Raw genomic sequence first — 16,593 nt, 5'->3', positions numbered from 1 at the left:
AGAAGCACTTTAAAATGAGATCCTCCACGTCTTGTGAAACCAAGTGGGACCCCAGCTCACCTTCCCAAGTCCCTTCAAAGAGTCTGTCTGCCCATCTATCTGTCTGTCTGTCCGGGGCCACTGACCTTGACCTGGTCACGGGGCCATCAGGAAATGATGGCTCCTTCGCCGTCAGCAGTTTTTTTGATAACACTAAAATGGTACTTGGAATACATTACTGGCTCGTCTTTTCTGGGGGAAGTGGGAAAGGAACAGGAGTGCAGTCTAGGAGATCCTGTCTCCTCTAGTGTGCTCAGCAGAGTAACTATTGGACTAATTTGATTGAAAAGAGAAAAATTTTGGTGAGAATTCTAAACCATAGCCATGTTTAGAAGTCTAAATCAGAAGTCCCCTACCCTAACATGGTTTCTGGTAACCGCATCAAGACTATTTCGCCTTGGACATTGTGACCTCTCTTGAATAGGCTGCCCAGAATTCAGCACTGCTTAGAGTACTCAAGAGTCACTTATTTTTTCCTTCACTGTTGTCGGCAGGGAGTATTTTTTGTTGTATTTCCTAGCTCAGGCTAGGGGGCGCAAGTTGTTTTCCTTTGGAGCTTCTCAAAGACCTAGTCCACGCCCACCCCACCTTCTCATTTAGAAAGTAAGGCGGAAAGGTGATGTGTCAGCCACAGAGGCGGCACACAACAAGATTCAGCCAAAAGGAAACCAGCACAGACAGACAGACACTGCTCTAGAGGTTGCAGAGGTGAGATTTCCAGAAGACCAGGTTTCCGGATCTCCTGGTGTGGAGGATAAGGCATAAGGAGAGGGGCTGGTGAAAGACAAGAAAACTGGTCGTTAACAACAGGGTTGACAAAATGAAGGAAACTCCAGTTCAAATGCTCTCTCAGAACCACCTGCCAGTTCATAGGAAGAGACATACAAGCATCCAGTAAACATAACAATGCAAATCCAAACAACAAGGGGATACTATTTTCACAAACAGATTCAGCAAAAATTAAGATACTTGTTGTGGGATTTCCCTGGTGGTCCAGTGGGTTAGATACTGTGCTTCTGCGGCAGGGGGTGTGGGTCTGACCCTCAGTCAGGAAGCAGATCCTGCCAGCCAGGTGGCGCTAGTAGTAAAGTACTCACCTGTCAATGCAGGACACGTAAGAGACCTGGGTTCAGTCCCTGGGTCAGGAAGATCCCCTGGAGGAGGGCATGGCAATCCACTCCAGTAGTCCTGCCTGGAGAATCCCATGGACAGAGGAGCCTGGCGGGCTATGGTCCATTGGGCCTCAAAGAGTCGGACACAACTGAAGTGACTCAGCATCCTCGCACAAGATGCTTGTTGCAGCCAGCTGTTAAGGACCTGGGGGATGTGTGGGGAAGGGAGGAAAAGGGAGGGAGAGGAAACCAGCGCAAACTTCTTGGAAAATAAATTTGGAAATGTTCTCCCTTTAACCAAACAATTCCAGTGCTAGAAGTTAACTGGCTAGATATATTCCCCAAAGTCACCAGGATATACATTCAAGGGAGCTCACTGTAAATGTAGAAACACACCAAGTATTTCTTGATAAGATAGTTTATGTCTATATAGAAATTGATATGATATACCCTCCACCCCACGCACGTACACACACACACACACACACAAGGAGTCTCCTCCTAAGGCCTTCTCTGTCCCTCTTAACCAATTTCTATAACAGTATAGCATTAAATTGGCTCGTTTGAACAGTCTTCCCTTCTGAGACTGCAGAGTTTTGAGAGCAAGAATCTATTCTTCTAAACCCCACATAGAGGTCTCTGCAAATACAGAAGAGGTTTCCAGTGGCTATTTGCTAAGTTAACTGGTGAAAAGAGAAAGCCATTTACTCGTTGATGAATGGGTAAGGGCTCTACTTCTGCCAGAGTGTCACTTGGGTCTTATCAGAAGCCACTGGGTGCTGAGCTTGGTAGCATCTACATTCCTCAGCTGAAGTTCCCCAGCCTGGCTCATTGTTCTTCTGGCCTGAGGAGACAATGATAGAGGTGCCACACAACTGTCCCTAGGAGTCCTATGAAAAAAGTAGGCTTTGACTTTAAACCTCATCATCGTGCTGCAGAAATGGCTATTCTTTTTATTAACTATTTGAGCTTCCCTGGTGGCTCAGATGGTAAAGCCATCTGAGATGGCTTTAAAGATGGTGGCTCCTGCCTGCAATACAGGAGACCCGGATTCTATCCCTGGGTTGGGAAGATCTCGGAAATGGCAACCCACTCCAGTATTTCTGCCTGGAGAATCCCAGGGACGGAGGAGCCTGGTAGGCTATAGTCCATGGCGTCGCAAAGAGTCGGACACGACTGAGCAACTTCACTTCAGTTGAGGTTTAACTCTAAACGGTCGAAACCACTGAAACGCTGAATTGACTTTTTAAAGTTAAAAACTTATCCTATCTCCAAAGGTATTTTCTTCCTTGAAATTGAGACAGACACTGGAAATCTCTGTTGGGATTTTTTTTTTTTTTTTGCTTTGACTATTCTTGGTTGGTTGATTTTAAGTCAAATTCTTACTTGTATATTTTAAACACACACAACTCTCTTTTGCCCCAGTTTTTAACGCAAGACAACTCAGAGTGTTGTCGAACCCAAGTTCACGCGCCCAATACTCGTTTAGGTTTGTGTGGCCTCCTTGTGCATGGCACAATGACTTGGGTTGGACGACAAGAGGGTGGTAGCGAACCATCCTGAGACCAAGACCATCTGTCAGCGCCCTCCATAAGGGAGAATGTGGGCTGCCAGTGACTGGGAACCCCCCCATTCCAGGGTCTCCTAACCCCAGACCGTCCATGGGTCTCTAACACAGTAATTACTGGCCAGAGGCTGGGTGGCCTCTGTCAATTTCAGCAGTGACCGAGCAGAGGTGTCCAGTGGCTGTCTCAGAGATGTCAATCAACTCCCCACCCAGAGACAGCAGCACAACTACAATCATGACTGTCCTCTCTCCCCCACTGAGCGGTGGGGTCACCTCTCAGCACTGTGTCCCCAGAGCGCACCCCTTGACCAGCAACACAGTAGCCTCATTAAAAACTTGTTGAATGAACAGCCTGTGGGTCCCCAGCCCAATACCAAATATCTAGCCAAACACTTCAGCCCTCCCCTCCCCTTATCCTCTTCCTATCTTAAAACTTAGCCCAGATTCTGTCTCCTGCATACACTAGACTTTCTCTGCCCTCTGTCCCTGTGGGGAACACAGATCTTTTCAGTGAGCTCCTGTTTTGGGTATGCAGAGATCCTGTGTGGGCTGCAGGCTGAACTCACACCAGTCATGCAAACGTCACCAGACTCAGGGTCTTGATCCTCTCCTGAAAATGAGGAGGTGATTTCCAGGGGTTCTATTCCAAGTTCCAAAAGTTCCACAAGAGCCCCTTTAAACAAGGAAGTGTCGGGCAGGGGCGGTGCCCCTCTGCCAGTTCTGCCACAGACCTGCCCAGCCTCTGGAAAAGACCTGTAAGTCCACAGATGGGAGCCATTGTTTCATCCAAAAAGTGAGACTAACGTTGCCAATGCTGTTATCTGCTTAGCACATTGGATTGTTGAAGACTGTGAAGCACAAGCTGTGCTAAGAATGTACTGTTCTTTCTTTAGGCCTCCATGCAGTTCCTGAGTTAGATGATTAGCCTTCTCTTCTGCACTGCCCTCCCCCACATCCAGCTTCTAGAGCTTCAGGCCAAGTTCCTCATTCCCTCTGAATCTCAGAGTGACACATGAAGCTTTTTAACAAGTTGGACAGCCACACAGGGAGCTGAAGCACAGCAGGAATTAGTCAGCCACAGTGGAGTAACTACCAGCTTTAAGTAAATAGGCTGCATCCCATTCCACCATTGCTCTGATGGGGACCTACCTTCCAATAAAAATCATTTAAAATTTAATTCCCCCAAGAATTAAACTGCTGGTGTAGAAGCAAATAACCACTCTTCTTTACACCTATGGACTCGTCACACTCACACGGTAGACAGGGATGCTGAAATGGTCTCAGATGCTGTGATTTGTTCTGCCGTGGGAAGGGGGCAGAGCACAGTCCTTAAAAAATGACACAGCCGTTGACAAAAACTGCAGACAACAGAAACTGGCTAGAGCTGACTAGGCTCAAGATGGTGGAAGATTTGACTTCCAGTAGCCTCATTAAGAGCTCATTGAAATATATTAGCATATTCGAAATGACACATCCTGTGGCACCATGACTGTTCTGAGAGGGAAGGCCAAAAAGGGGGCAGTGGTCTAATTCCTCAAAATAAATGAAATAATCCTCCCACTAACCACCCCAACAATTCGGTGCTGCTCTTGCCTTCTGAGATGGACCACATTCTGCCTGTGGAATATGTATTTCTGCTTTCACTTTCCTATGGCTCACTCTTGAATTCCTTCCTACTCAAAGCCAAGCACCTTCATTTGGTGGCCCATCCCAGGAACTCACCTGAGACCTGGGGCATGACCATCCTTTCGGGCTCCATTTTCCTGCAACTTCATTACAAAGTATATTAATAAATCTACACTTCTTACCTACCACTTTGCCTGTTACTGAATTCCTTCTGCACCAAGACATAAAGAACCTGAGTTTCATTAAGTCCTCAGATGAGTTGGGCCATTTCAGCACTAGATAAAAGTTTCACATTTGTGTGCCTGGCAATATTAGGTAAATGGAGGGCTTTTACCTTAGAAATTAGGCATAGATGATTTTTAAAAACTACTCATGACTTTAGGGGCTTCCCTGGTGGCTCAGACAGTAAAGAATCTGCCTGCAATGCAGGGGACTCAGGTTTAATCCCTAGGTCAGGAAGATTTCCTGGAGAAGAGAATGGTTACCTACTCCAGCATTCTTCCCAGAATTCTGGGAAATTCCATGGACTGAGGAGCCTGGCAGGCTACAGTCTATGGGGTTGCAAAAAGTCGGACACAAATGGGTGAGTAACACTTTAACTTTCACTCATGACTTAGGATGTATTTAATAACAAATTAAATTATCTGGAGCACTCAGATATTAGGTGAAAGTGTTACCAAACCCACTCTCAGCGGCTCTTTGCTCTAGAGTCCAATACCGAGAGACAAGTGTTAGGTAAAAGGAAAGATAACCTTATTAAGGAAGCCAGCAACCCTGGAGAGACAGAGACTCAGGTCACAAAGAACCAAATCCCCAGGTTTGCTCAGAGATTACCCAGGGAAAAGAGGAAGGGGCTCTGTGCAGGGGAGGGGGCAGTCTTTTATATCCAGAGATGACTGTCCCCATCACAAGGTTCCAAGTAGCCATCAGGTCTTGCTTGCGATTGGAACAAATCTTTGGTCAGCTAATCCTGGAGAGTAGGGAACAGAAGTGAGACCTATAGAAAAACTAATCCTCAATCTTGATATGCATCAACAGCTTTCTCTATCTGTAGCAAGCTAAGCCAAGCTAATGGTAGAAGTCAGGCATAGTAAACAATGAAGAAATAGATTTGGAGGAGTGCCCTGATGGTTCAGTGGTTAGAACGTCACACTTCTACTGTTGGGGCACAGTTTTGATCCCTGATCGGGAACTAAGGCCCCAAAGCTGCTCAGTGCAGCCAAAGAAAAGAAAGAAAGGGAAAGAAAGAGACTTGGAATGCTGAGTTGCTGACAGTCCCTAGTTAGAGTCTTACTTCCTCAGTGACAACCCCCACTGTCAGATTTCCTTCCACGTCTAGGGAAAAAGGGTGAAGAAGTCTTCTGTAATTTCAAGCAGAACATGGGCAACGAAGAACTGTTAGAGTGGAAGGATCTGACCTGGTATAAGAAATATTCTCTGCTTCCCTCACATGCCCACTGAGACTCCAAAAGATGCATCTCATTATTAACATTTTAAGCAATCATTTTGCAAAGACTCGTCATGCCAATTATGATCCCCTTGACTAGAAGATAAAATTCCAATTTAAGGATTCCTTCAAGCATTGACCCACTCCCAGAAGAAATTCAAGAAAGTAGGTTAGTAAACCAATCTCATCCACCTTGAAATAGGGAAGTTTTGTGGGCTAAGGTCTGTTGGAGCCAAGTAGCAGGTTGTGTCAGTGTCATCTTGATTGTTTCAAGCCCAGTTAATCCTCAACTCCAGGGTCAGTTTTTTTCCCCATTCTCTTGAGGCCAATTCTTGGAATTGTGCTGGCCAGACATACGGCTTCCTTGGTAGCTCAGCTGGTAAAGAATCCACCTGCAATGTGGGTGACCTGGGTTCAATCCCTGGATTGGGAAGATCTCCTGGAGAAGGGAACTGCTATTCACTCCAGTATTCTGGCCTGGAGAATTCCATGGACTGTATAGACTATGGGGTCACAAAGAGTCGGACACGACTGAGCCACTTTCACTTTCAGAGAATCATTGCGGCTCAAGATGGAGCAACTTACGTCATGGCTATAGTCCAGTCATCATGCAGTTAGCCTTTTCCCTTTGGTGGCAATTTAGGTATCTGCAATACAGCTCAGGAATGTGCATCAGACACTTATCTGCCTCCTTCAGGGAGGAACTAAAGATTCTGTGACTCTATTGTCCCAATCATTAACTGCTTGAGCCTGCTCCTGTGTGACTTACAGGAGACAAGGGACACGGAGGGACTTTTTATATCTGGGAGGGCCCCAAAGGGTCCTGTTCTGTTTCAAGAGGCCTCGGGGCTCAGGGACAGGCCTCTCCAGCAGCAGCGTCTGGAGCTTACTGACATCACCAAATAAATACTTTTAGGGTAATACAGGACACAGCTAAATCGGGTTAATTTCTGTGTCGTCGGGGGAGTGGGGGACAGGGCAGACTAAGGGGATGGAAGAGACTGCACACTGAGCGCTGGGAGACTGTTAAAATGCAATGAAACCCAGTGGCAAAGCTGAAATGGCCTCCCAGGCTAGACGGCCGTGTTTCTACATCCTTTTCCTGGAGCAGGCCTGGCACCCGGTGCGCAGACCGCTAGCGGCTGCGCCCCGGCCTGCGGTCCAGCAGAAGGCGCAGGCCCGGGCCGGCCGGACTCTCCGCCTCGCTGCTCGCCTCCCCTAGCCCACCCACCCGCCTGGCGCCGGCTGCGCTTCCTTCCAGCCTCGCTTGCAATTCAGGTGCGCCTGGAATTTACACCCATTCACTCCAGCGGGGGCAGGAACCCCTTCCTGACCCTGAACTTCTGTCCTAACCCTAACTTTCCCTGAGTCCTCACCTTTCCCTTCCACCCGCGGAGACACACCCTTCTCGGAGCACGGGCTCAACACACCTTTCCTGGGAAAACCAAAAATGAAAGCAAATTTCGGGAAATAAAACTTATAAAACATCAACTCCTTGGGAGACCCAAACTTGGTTTCGGTTTTCCTGATTAAAGCAATACTTTTCCACCACCTCGATACAGTAATTGGTTTGCCCCTCCCCCCTTTTTTTAAACAGCAAATCTGATATTTTTAACCCGAAACTAATGATACAGACATTAGGGCTAATTAGCAACAGTTTTACAAGAATGGCCTTTTCCACTCTCTCTTTGTTTGGCCGCCTCGCAGCCTCTCACCTCCACCCCGGAGTGTTTAAGCATTGTAATGCGAACGGGCCGCCGCCTCCCCGCCCACCGGAGGGTTGTCCCCACAACCCCCGGGCTTGCGACTGAGGAAAGTGAATCTCCCTAAAGGTTGTAGTCCAAGCGTTTGTTAGGACAGACCCGTGAGGAGTCCCCTAGTTTCGCCGGACCGCCCGACTTCTGCTTCTAAGAACTTTGGGGGAAAGCATATTTCTCATCTGGGATATTTTTCTTTTAAAATGCACTTTTTCACGTCAAGAAATTAACATTTTCCTTTGGGTATTTTGGCAATGACTGTGAATTAAAGCCGGGTTAATTTTTTTTTTTTTCTTCTAAATTGTTAGGGGCCACAGACCAGAGGAAGATGGAGCGCTTCTCTTACAGGTATGAACCGATCTTGAGTGTGAACCTTTTATTACTAGAGTTTGCCAGCTTAGGAAACGTGTTCTGTACCTCTGCGTTGTTCTATTCATCTCATTCAAACCTTAAAGAGCTGCCAACCGTGCTGCTGTTTTTCCAAAAGACCTGGAACTTACAGTTGCATCTACCTGCGTTATTGGCTTTTAACATCTCCAGTCAGGTTACTGGCTCTGCCTATGACATGACTAGTGGTTTCCTCCTCTTTTGTAAGAACAAGTCAATATTACAACGAAATTTAAAATATACTTCTGAGAAGGTTGAAGTTATAGACAGGTTTTCAATATTTGGAAACCTTTAAGAATAATGGGAAATGTTTTTTAACCTTGAACATATTTTAAATGGTGTAAATGAAATAGTTTGTGAAATGGGATTTGTTAATAACATTGAATGTCATCCAGCCATTTAAAATTGCTATGAAAACTAGGTGCAGGAGAAAACTATGTGACATAGAAAGCAGAATCCTCATATGCATATGAGGGTACGTATTGGAAAGAGTTGGAAATTAGTTGGACTTTATTCTCATCATCTTTCTTTGGGTTGTTACATAAATTAATTATGTAAAAAGAAAAGAGGTGGGGAGGAAAGTGCTGCTGTAGGATTTCTCTCCCTAGTGGCCTGTGGTGTTAACTCAAAGGGATTTTATTTGCTTTGTTTTGCTAATGGAGGTCTGATTTCCTCTTCCTAGTGTGATTTTGATCATGGCCTTTTCCAGAGCACTTGAACTGGGATTAGTCGCTGGTAAGAGACTTTGTTCTTTTGATCACTGGCAATTTTCAAGTGGCCTGGAACATAGACTCAAGGAGTTAATTTTGTCATTCAGGATTGGGTGACCTTGAACTTGCCCGTCCATCACAGGGAGAGCTGGCCTTCAGAGATGATGGCCTTTGGTCCCAAGAGGAGCCTGCAATTCGTCACCAGCCTTCCCAGTTTGTAGCATCCATGGGAATCCAAAAGAGTAAGACGTACCCGCCTTAGATGTACAGTGTGGTATCTTTATCGTGGTCCTTTATGTGTTTTCTGAGTGTCTTTTTGACACTTTCACCTAAAAGAGTGAGCATCTGATTCTGGAGCTGGGTTTGATTCTGGGGACAATACAGGCATGCACTTCACACTGCCCTCCACCCCACCACAGAACACAGTTTCTCTCGCAGAACACAAGTTTCCCTCACCTGATCCCACGTCACTCTGGGGATTCCAGGTACCACCACTGGCTGGTGCATGAAAAAAGATTTCTCTGCTCAAAAGCACAGGTAGTCAAAGGAACACTAAAAAGCAGAGTCTTGTTCAGTGAGATTTACAATGTTTAGACATCTGCAAACACTTTGGGGAGATTAAGTCCTTACCGCCATATTAACCTTTTAAGAGAACTCACTTTTCAGTCCCTCCACCCCTCTCAGCCACCTCTTCTTACATTTCAGGTAAGGAGCTGAACAGAACCTGCTGTTTGAATGGGGGAACCTGCATGCTGGGATCCTTTTGTGCCTGCCCTCCCTCTTTCTATGGACGCAACTGTGAGCATGACTCTCGCAAAGAGTAAGTCCTTGAAAGGGGCTGGGGGTGGAGAGGGGAGGAGAAGTGGGGATTTAAAATCTGCATGTCCATTCATCCTCAGGAACTGTGGGTCTGTGCCCCATGACACCTGGCTGCCCAGGAAGTGTTCCATGTGTAAATGCTGGCATGGCCAGCTTCGCTGCTTTCCTCAGTCATTCCTACCTGGTTGTGGTAAGTAGAAGGTCCCCTCTTTTGCCTTCTCAGGTTAGTTAGTGGCCTGTGGACACTTAGTTAATAGGGTCTTTCCTCTTACCACATGGCTTGCTGGAAACTGTCAGTCAAGGTCTGCTTGTAAAAGCATCGAGGACTCCAGACTGGATGTTCATCCTGGCACCCTTGATATTAACTTCCTCAGTATGAGGCTAGTTGTGCCACCTTTCAGGTGGAGAGTTACTTTGAGTCTACCTGACACTTTATAGGATGTGAAACTCTGTAGAGGAAAATAAACAAGAAAAGCCTTGGCCTCTTAAATACCAAGAGATACTCTCTGGTGTTCCTTCTTTGGGCAGGGAGACCCAGACAGACTCCAGAGGGGCAGCTCAGTTTGTGCTCACCCCAGAGTGGGATTGCAAGTGAAGGCAGCCGTCTGCTAATTAATTTGCAAGTGAAAGTCGCTCAGTTGTGTTGGACTCTTTGCAACCCCATGGACTATACAGTCCATGGAATTTTCCAGGCCAGAATACTGGAGTAGGTAGCCTTTCCCTTCTCCAGGGGATCTTCCCAACCCAGGGATCAAACCCAGGTCTCCTGCATTGCAGGCGGATTCTTTACCAGCTGAGCCACAAGGGCAGCCCAGAGTGGGCATGGGAAAACCCAACTTCAAGTATTATACTTAAATTCCACGGGAGGATCTGAGCCCCCTTCTCCTTTCATAGGAGCTTCTTCATGGATCCTAAAAGGTCCCTGTACAGCACTCCCTGGTGATTGGTCTCAGAACCCGTTCACCTTATTGATTTTTACTGATTTGAGGAAAACAATGACAGGAAGGGCAGGAACATAAAGGAAAACAAGAGGAGAGGGTTTGCTCCCTACCCCAACCTGAGCCAGATTTCAGAGGCCACCCTAGTTCAGAGGCCTCTCCTAGTCCTGACCCTGCAGACGTTAGAAATTGAAAATGAAAACAAATGCTTCATTGAGCACAAGATGGGACACCGATCCAGGCAGGGATTGTCTTTTCTATTTGCATTGGGTATCAGACCCAGGTGGGCTTTCCTGGTGGCTCACACGGTAAAGAATCCGCCTGCAATGCTGGAGATCTGGGTTTGATTCCTGGGTTGGGAAGATTTCCTGGAGAAGTCCATGGACAGAGGAGCCTGGCAGGCAACAGTCCATGGGATTATAAAAAGCTGGACATGACTGACTGACGAACACACACACACAAATACACATACACATCAGACCCAGGGTAGGTGATTGGAAGGTGTGGTGGAATAGTTGGATAGGTAGGGACCATATTTTCTCCCCAGAACTTGGGGCCCAAAACGTGCTGTCTCCTTATCATCAGATCCCAACCAAGTTCTGCCACACGCCAGCAATTATAGGCTTCACTGGCAAGCTTGGATTACCAGGTCTGAGAAAGACCAAGTTAACAGTGGGCCTGTGGCATCTTCTGTCAAAATATTTTTTCAGGGGAGTCTGACTACACGTAATTGGTAGGTACTGTTGATCCCATAAACACATTGTACTCAATCCTGGACCCTAACTGCTTTGGGGCTCATGTAGATGAGTCACCCGTGTGGGCAACAGGATAAAGTGCCAGAGGAATCTTCTTTAATGACCAAGTGTCTCTATCTTCCAGACGGCCATGTGATAGATGAGCACCTCACAGCTTCCAGGACTCCAGAATTAACACTGTCTGCGTGTGCTCTTGTGCTACCTGGCATCTGCCTTGCTATACAAAGTTATTATTAACCCACATTTGTTTTCAACATTTGTCATGCAGATTTCATGACCTGTAAAGGCTGTCTCTCTAATGTCCCAACTGAGAGATGATAATTTGTTAGTTGCCTTGAAATAGTGAATAGATTTCCCTGTGGTCCCTAAAAAGATTTCCTTGAAGCACCAATTACTTTCCTCTGCCCTGCCCTCTCCAAAAAACTAATTAAAAAAAAAAAAAGAGTAAGCCATATCTTGTGCCCAACTCCTGTGTTTCTGACACAGGTAACTGCCAAGGGCTTACAGATAACTTCCTTTAAACAATTGAATTCTATATTTAGACTATTAAAGGTTACTCTCAATGTGGAACTGAGCATAAAGCTTTGAGTGGAGTTGATTGACATCAGTTAAGATAGTATCTTGGAAAGGAGGGACCTGTAAGGGAGCAGAGGAAAAGGGAGGGGGCAGATATCCTTGGTGAGAGACGGGCTGCTAGAGTAATGGAGGTGTGCGTGTATCCTGGGTGACTAGGTAGAAAAGTGGGAGCAAATGGGAGAGATTTGAGAAAATAAAATGAATGTCTTGGTTGATCTGGTGGCTACAGAGAAGCAAATTAAAAGGCTAAGTTGAAGGGCAAGTTTCTATCATCTATAGGAAGCTGTATGAGACAAGGGCATCTGTTTTCTGAAGGATTTGTAAAACGAATAAAGTCTCCTTTAAAAAAACTATCTAAATTCCCCTGATATATAAAGATTGATTAATACATTATGATTTCTCTATACTATGCAATTATTTCAGTGGTGATAAAATGTTCACAGTATGTTTAGTTGTAAGCCAGTGATAAAACCATATATTGTAAAGCCAATTTTAAAAATATGTATCTGATCTGTCCAGTAAAAGTGGGAAGTGCGTTGACCAATGTGTGAACTGTGGTTATTTCTAGGTGGTAGCATTTTTCCTCTCACTTCTCTGTTTTCCACAGTGAGGGTGTATTATTTTGTTTTCGTATGGACCGTGATGACTAGGACAGGCTTAAAGCCGAGGGAACTGGAAAGGCCCAGAGCGCAAGTGCCCAGTTTTGTCTGTGGCTTTGGTGTGTGTGCTCTGCTGTGAGGGACAAGATCTGTTTCCGTTATTTACATACTGTTGGATCCGTAATTCGTGGTTTTCCAAATGAATGCCCTACAGATGCAAAATTCCAGAAGAGTGGAATTTTCTTTTGTTTTTTGCAATGTCCAGTGACAGAAGGTGAAATGGGATAAGCAAGGAAGCAGTGAGAGATCCCACCAAGAGAGCTCAGAGCTGGAGAGGGGGCTGCCCAGTGCGGAGGGCTGGTCTGGCCACTCACTGGAATGGGGCCCAGTTTCCTAGTCTGAACCATGTTGGTCACTACACCACCGTGTTAGAATGAAGTGAACCAACTAAAACTCTAGCACAAGTTCCGCAACAAATGTCACAGTTCTTCTCTACCTTCCTATTTACCACAAATTGCTTTAAAACATTTTTAGCCCAGAAATGAAAAAATTAAAAAAGAACCTCAGAGTATTGAAATAAGGCTTTGTCTCATTTCATGAAACTGCTGTGATCCCTAACCATAATGTGAACACAGTTGGGACTGTGTTCTCCAAACTTGGACATTCACATTCCACCATATTTGGGCCACATCACCTGTGCTTAAAATTGTAATTTATATTCACTCATTATCATTTCAACCATTTTTAAAGAGTAAAGTTCAGTGACATTAAGTACATTCACACTATTGGGCAACCATCACCACCATCCATTTTCACAACTTTTTCATCTTTTCAAACTGAAACTCAATAACAACTCATTTTTCCTCCCCACAGCCCCTGGCAGCCACTAGTCTATTTTGTGTCCATGAGTTTATTCTAGACACCTCACATAAGTAGTCAACACATCCTTTTGTGACTGGCATATTTTACTTAGTATACTGTCTTCAAGATTCACCCATGTGTCAGAACTTCATTTCTTTTAAAAGGCCAAATAAATATTCCATTATACGTATATACCACATTTGGTTATCCATCCATTAATGGCATTTGGTTTCTACCTTTTGGCTATTATTAATAATGTGGTATGAACATTGGTGTATAAATACTATCTTCCAGTCCCTGCTTTCAGTTCTTTGATGTATAGACTCACAAGTGGAATTGCTGGATCATATCATAATTCTGTTTTAATTTTGTAAAGAACTACTGTACGTTTCCCACAACAGCTTCACCATTTTACACGCCCATCAGCAATGCATAAATATTCCACTTTTCCTGCACCCTATTGCTTTCTGGGCATGGCTTTTATCTTTTTTCATAATAGCTATCCTAGTGGGTATGAAGTAGTATCTTATGTGGTTTTGATTTGCATTTCCCTAGTCATTGGTGATCTTGAGTATCTATCCACTTTTTTTTTAAGTGCTTTTAACTGTCTAAAACAATAGCATTTGTGAAGCCTGAATAATTTATACCAGTTCCTAAATTTTAAAGAACAAAAATGAATAGTAATAATGTTCACCTGTATGCTATCTAAAATCATGAACAAAAAGTATATTCTCAGAAATGGTGTTCAAGGGGATGCAAAAGACTCTAGATTCTACCCTCAAAAGCCTTCCAGACTTCTTGAAGTGTCCACATGGGAAACTATAAAGACACGCCTGGGTCCACACTAGCTGGAAAGCATGTTGCCCTCTGGCCCTGTTACTCCAAGTGGGTGGATTCGCCCTGGTTCACTCAAAACACTGTTGCTGACCCAGAGGCCTGACATCAGAGAAGGGTTTCTTGCATAAGAACTCAACCTTAACCTTGGAATACGACCACCTTTAAAGTACCATCTTTAGAATATTTAATGACTTGAAATGTGTAAAACACAATGTCAGATGAGAAAGCAGAGTATAGTGTAGCTTCAACTAGAGTTCATAAAAGGTAAGAAACATGAAAATATTGAAATGGTCATTTCCAAGTAGAGGGATTATGGGTAGATTTTCATCTTGTTTTCTAAGCTAACTACAATTGCACAGAATTGATTTTATAACCGGAAGTTAAGAATTTGTAAAGAGTAAAGGCAAGAATTAGTTATAATGTTTATATTTGTGAGGTTACAAATTTGTGAGGTCCATGGAAGTGTTCATGGGAGAGCAAGGCAGTTAGCCAGGGACAACTATGAAATTACAGGGGGAAAAAAAATCGACTTCAAGATGAGTGGTTAGATGGAGAAGGGTTGTCTCTATTTCAGTGAAAATAATGACAGATTTATGTGATGATAATGTCAATAAATAAAAGGAAGCTGGAGGAAACCACAGCACAGAGGAAAATGGCCATCTCTAGGATGAGTCCTAGTCAGGTTCCCACGAAGCTGAGCTGTGGGTGTTCAGAAGGAGCTTCCTGGGAGGAGCTCCTGAAAACAGCACTTTCAGGGAGCTGCCTTCGGGAAGAAGTTAACTGCACGGTTGCTGTGCAGCAGAGATGCTATGTGTAACAGGCCTCTACGGAGGCCGTGGGAGCTCCAGGGCTGGGATGGCCTTCAGAGCTGTCTCCCGTTGAGGTAAGAGACCAGATCTTTGGACTCCTGAGTCAAAAAGTCACTAGGGAGGTTCCCCAAAAAGCTAAAAATAGAGTTGCCATATGATCCAGCAATCCCACTCCTGGGCCTATATTTGGACAAAATTTGAAAAGATACATGCACCTCTATGTTCATAGCAGCACTATTTACAATAGCCAAGACATGGAAGCAACCAAAATGCCCAACAGCTGAATAGATAAAGATGTGGTACATATCTATATACTCATAAATACAATGGGATGTTAGCCATAAAAATGAAACAATACCATTTGCAGCAATATGGATGGACCCAGAGATGATCATACAAAGTGAAATAATTTAGAAGGAGACAAATACCATAGCATATCTCCTATATAGGGAATTTAAAATATAACACAAATGAACTTATCTATAAAACAGGCTCACAGACATTCAGAAGACTTGTATGATGCAAGTAGATGCATCTTCATACAGAAGATGCCAAGGGGGATGGGTAGGGGAGGGAAAGATTGAGAGTTGGAACTAGCAGATACAAACTATTACATACAGGATGTGCTACTGTACAGCACAAGGAATTATAGTCAATATCCTGAAATAAACCACAAATGGAAAAGAAAAAAATGCAATATCCACCTTGGCAGAGGTACAGCTGGGCCTGTATAATACAAGCATCTCACAAGGGTAGGGTGATAAATATGATCTGTGCCTCCACCCCTCCTTCCCCTTCTACTTTTCCTGTCTCCCCACCCCTACTCCAACTACTGTGGGGGAAGGACCACTTTGTGAGCTGAATCCCCCCACAGGTCTCTCATAGATCCCATAACACTCCAACACCCTGATTTGTTTTCCTGTCTGTCTCACTGGTCTGTCAGCATTCTCAGCCCCTGGATGCCAAACCTCCAGGGACCCTAGAGCTGCTCTGTAGATACTGTAGATGGAAGAGGGAGGGAAGGAGGGAGGGAGGGAAGAAGAGGGGGAGGAAGGCAGGAAGGGGACTGGTTCTTTATCATCTCCTTTCTCATTAACAGCTGCATTAAAGACAATTAACACTTCTGGAGACCATCTCCTACATCCCCATTGGGAGGGAAGATAATAAAGACAGGAAGAACAGGCAGCATGCTGTGTGACAAAACTGACCTCAGTATGGTCTGTGGCTCCTTCAGAGAAGAAGGCCCTCCCCAGCTGTGGTCACTTCCAGGAGCCTCTGCAACTCCCAGGAGAATTGGCCCACCTCACCCACTAGGTCAACTCTGATGGGGGGGAGGGGGGATAAATGAAGAAAAGAAAGCAGAAGAGGGAGGTCACAATTCTTCTCCTAAGTGATATAGCACTTCTAAGCCACAAAATTATTTCTTATGTTGAATGCATGATGTAAATTAACCCATCACAGATTAACCCCAGTTGTACAGGGAGCCCTCATGCAGTAGGAATCAGAAGACAAGTGTGATATTATCTAATTCCAGATCACTCTAGTTTATTTTTATTCAGAAAAAAAAAAAAAAAGCCAAGGACTACATACTAGATACATCAGCATGTAATCAATGTCAATCAGAAATGTCAGTCAGATTTTCCAGACTAGCCCATCAAAACAAAACCCGTGTGCTATGAGAAGAAAATCAAATTTTGTCTGGAATCATGAAAAGTAAGATGTTCATTTTTCTATGGTACTTGGAGATATTTGGA

General features: G+C 44.7%; 1 protein-coding gene across 2 annotated transcripts; it reads left to right on the top strand.

The window, feature by feature from the left end:
- The first annotated feature begins 7,508 nt into the window (after positions 1–7,508).
- Positions 7,509–12,273, top strand: CRIPTO (cripto, EGF-CFC family member). 2 transcript variants are annotated; one of them, XM_015459679.3, is made up of 7 exons: positions 7,509–7,623; positions 7,857–7,896; positions 8,618–8,670; positions 8,753–8,887; positions 9,351–9,465; positions 9,545–9,654; positions 11,282–12,273. In XM_015459679.3, the coding sequence occupies exons 2-7, from the start codon at positions 7,877–7,879 to the stop codon at positions 11,392–11,394; spliced, it is 546 nt and encodes a 181-aa protein (XP_015315165.2). In that variant the 5' UTR covers positions 7,509–7,623; positions 7,857–7,876; the 3' UTR covers positions 11,395–12,273.
- The last annotated feature ends 4,320 nt before the right edge of the window (positions 12,274–16,593 follow it).

This window comes from Bos taurus, chromosome 22 (assembly GCF_002263795.3).
Source record: "Bos taurus isolate L1 Dominette 01449 registration number 42190680 breed Hereford chromosome 22, ARS-UCD2.0, whole genome shotgun sequence".
Lineage (NCBI taxonomy): Eukaryota > Metazoa > Chordata > Mammalia > Artiodactyla > Bovidae > Bos > Bos taurus.
This window is presented reverse-complemented; position numbering and strand designations above follow the sequence as displayed.

Bases quoted from the DNA above. Each gene is read 5' to 3' on its own strand.
- CRIPTO (XM_015459679.3), top strand. From the start codon at position 7,877: ATGGAGCGCTTCTCTTACAG. The intron at 7,897-8,617 runs GTATGAACCGAT...TCCTCTTCCTAG, and splicing joins ATGGAGCGCTTCTCTTACAG to TGTGATTTTGATCATGGCCT. The intron at 9,466-9,544 runs GTAAGTCCTTGA...ATTCATCCTCAG, and splicing joins GAGCATGACTCTCGCAAAGA to GAACTGTGGGTCTGTGCCCC.